Source organism: Entamoeba histolytica, genomic scaffold (assembly GCF_000208925.1).
Source record: "Entamoeba histolytica HM-1:IMSS scf_1104750516407 genomic scaffold, whole genome shotgun sequence".
Lineage (NCBI taxonomy): Eukaryota > Evosea > Mastigamoebida > Endamoebidae > Entamoeba > Entamoeba histolytica.
In genome coordinates, this window is record NW_001915338.1 from 4,918 (window position 1) to 8,217 (window position 3,300).

General features: G+C 23.8%; 2 protein-coding genes across 2 annotated transcripts; both read left to right on the top strand.

Moving 5' to 3' along the window:
- Positions 1–142: 142 nt before the first annotated feature.
- Positions 143–1,321, top strand: EHI_011060 (uncharacterized protein; the record flags this gene model as incomplete). Its single annotated transcript, XM_645009.2, has 1 exon — positions 143–1,321. One exon carries the CDS (start codon positions 143–145, stop codon positions 1,319–1,321), a length of 1,179 nt encoding a protein of 392 aa, XP_650101.2.
- A 108-nt stretch (positions 1,322–1,429) lies between these two features.
- Positions 1,430–2,757, top strand: EHI_011070 (RhoGAP domain containing protein; the record flags this gene model as incomplete). The annotated part of the gene is made up of 2 exons (XM_645010.1): positions 1,430–2,527; positions 2,581–2,757. 2 exons carry the CDS (start codon positions 1,430–1,432, stop codon positions 2,755–2,757), a joined length of 1,275 nt encoding a protein of 424 aa, XP_650102.1.
- Positions 2,758–3,300: the final 543 nt, after the last annotated feature.

Sequence of the window (3,300 nt, forward strand, 5' to 3'; positions counted from 1 at the left end):
TAATACTCCATTAACACATCAAAACTCTCAATATATTTATAATTCCTATTTTATAGGACATGCTCCATTTACTCGAAATAATAAATACACAACATCTGAAGGTATTTCACAAGAAAAATTATTTACTCCTTTATATGCACAAATGTCTATTCAACAATACTCCACAATGATTGTTCCATTAATGGAAAATATATTACATGAATTCTTTTTAAGAAGACTTGGAGAAGCTCAAGCAAAATATGAAACAATGTTACCATTATTTAAAGATGGAGAATATATTGAAAATATTCAACAAATTCTTCACTCATCTTTTTGGAATTATAAAGCTACTCCTGTTTCTAGTGATTTGGAAGGATTACAAGCTATTCAATGTATTAATAGTTATTGTAAAATATCAATTAGATTTATTGAAGAGGTATTAAAACTTATTTTAAATTCTTTAGATCCTAAAGTCCCAAACCCACAATTATTAAGTGTTTTAGTTTCTTTACTAGTTAATTGTAAAACAAGTCATCATCGTCATAAACATTATTTTATGACTTACACAATGGAAATGAATGAATTATTATTATGTTCTCCATTTCTAAGAACAACTCAATCCTATTTATCACAAATTGTATCTTTACCAATAAATTCTTCAGTTTATAGAAGACTAAGAGAATTTTTCCAGGATAGAACAGTTATTATAAATTATCTTGAAATTCCTCAATTTTATCAAATTATTTCATTATTAAATTTCCATATGTCTCCTTCAATGTTTTCTCATATTGTTAATGATTTTGAATTAAAGAAAAATATATCAAGAAGATGTCTTGTTGATTATTTTCTTTATTCAACAATGATTTATAATGATTCAATTGAAGTAAAACAATTAAAAGAAGATTATCCTATTTGTTATTGTTGTATGACTAATGCATTATTATTTAATCCACAAGGTGTATTTGATTTAGTTAGACGTAATTTCCAAAGATCAGAAACATATATATCAATGCTTTTTGAGCATTATTTTAATGTAAATGACTATCCTGACTTTATTCAAAAATTACTCCAATTAGACTTATCTACTTCTAATCTTCCATATCCAACTCTAACAATAATATCATTTATCGTAATGTTATTAAGACATTCTGCTTTATCAGAAGATGCATATTTAATAATTGAAAAGATATTACATAATAAATCTATGTTAACAACATATATCGAACAATCAAATGTATTGATTGAAAAATTTAATGAAATTCCTGAAGATTTTATTGCCCAAATGATTACTACTGATATGAAAATTTTATTTGACTTAGTTTGTCATCCTCATTCATTATAAATTTATTAATCAATCTTTATTTATCAAATATTTTTTTTTTCGTTTTAACAAGATTAATAAAATCAAAATAACTTAAAAATCAAAGAACTAACAACCAGTCTTAAAAGAATGAATGATTTAAAACAAATTGCTCATAAAACTTGTCTTGAACGATATTCTAAGAATTATGTTCATTATATGAAAAACATTTCTGAAAAAGCAAAACAAGTAAGTGATGAACTTATTGAACTAATACCAATAATTAATGAGTTTCAAAAATCTATTGAAGAAATGAAAACTGAAGTAAATCAGTCAGCATCACAAATGTCGTTATTTCATGAGTTATTAATTATTTCATCGACAAACAAATCATTTATAGAAATACTTAAAACATATGAAAATGGAATAATAAATTTAAGTTCAAGTTTAGTTCAACAAAATAATTGGGGAGAAACTCTTTCATTTGTTGACGATATAAAAATGCAGCAAACTCAAATGATATCTAATATTATTTCATTTCAATCATTTGCAAAGTACATTATTAACACCGTAAATGTTAGAATGGAAATGAATAATTATTCATCTATTTTACAAGAAGAAGACTGTGCTCAACTTCAATCTGCTGTAACTTCTTTAGTTAATGAAAGAAAGAATTTATTAAATATAAATTATAATTTTAATACTTCTTCAATAATTGAAAAAGATGAGATTCCTCTCCCAATTTTAAAAGCAATGTATTCTCTTTATTTCTCTCGTCGTTCTCTTGAAGGTGTATTTAGAATCTCTACTGATGTAAATGTAATTGATAATTATATGGATTTTATTGGAATAATTGACACTCAAACTATAACAAACGTTGATATTGCAAATGTTATTCGAAAATTCTTTAACACTCTTAACTTTCCTATTTGGCCAAAAGAATTGCTTCCTTCTTTACTTAATTGTACAAAAGAAAATGAAAATAATTCATCTATATGGATTGATAATGTTAGACAATTAGGTTCTCAAATTCCTAAATTTAACTCATTATTACTTAAACACTTACTTGCTCTTTGTGGTAAAATCGCTCAAACATCTAGCTCAAAAATGGACGAATATAATCTTGCTGTTTGTATTGCTATTTCTACCCTTGTTGAAAAAGATGATGTTCAGACTGCAGCAAAAGAAATTAAAACACTTATTAAAGCTTTTGAAATGATGATAAAAAATAGATCTCTTATATTTCCTGTTTGTTTTCTTTATACTCTTTACTCACTTTTATCAATATTTAACTCTTTTAGGATGTTTATGACTGTTTTAGAAAGAGTGTTAATAAAATCCTTTCTCCTCCAATTTATCGAGACATATTTTCTAATAAAAGACAATCAGTGTATTTTACGAGATATAAACCAAAACAAAAACAAGGAAAAACATTTAATATTGGAAGTTATGCAAACAAGTTACTAGACCAAAGTTGAAATATCGTTTTTACTTAATTTATTAAATAATTCTATTTTCAATCAGTTCCTTTAACTATATTAAAATAATTAATCTTCATACGTCGTTTTATTTTTATTATTTATGTATAATGTTATATTTTAATATTACCTTTTTATTAACATTTATAAACTCTAATAATTTTTGCGTGACAATTATTATCAAACTTATTGACAGATATTATTTAGAGGTTATTATCTGATAATTTGGTTTTGTTTATTCTTATTAACATTATGACTATATTTTTTTTCTTCTTTTATTTTATTAACTTCTATATTATTAATTGATTCTTATATACTTGTGGTTGTTTGATTTTATTCGTTATGTGTGTAGTTGTTTGTGTATTATGGTATTAATTTATTATGTCATTTATTGAATGAACGTATAAGTATATTGAAATTTATTTATAAGTAATTGAGTATTAATTGATTGTATACTATTTATTGTTATGACAATCTTAATTAAAGGTGATTAAAATGTTTCATTTTATTACCACTTTATTTTTTTTTAAAACTTGCAATTTT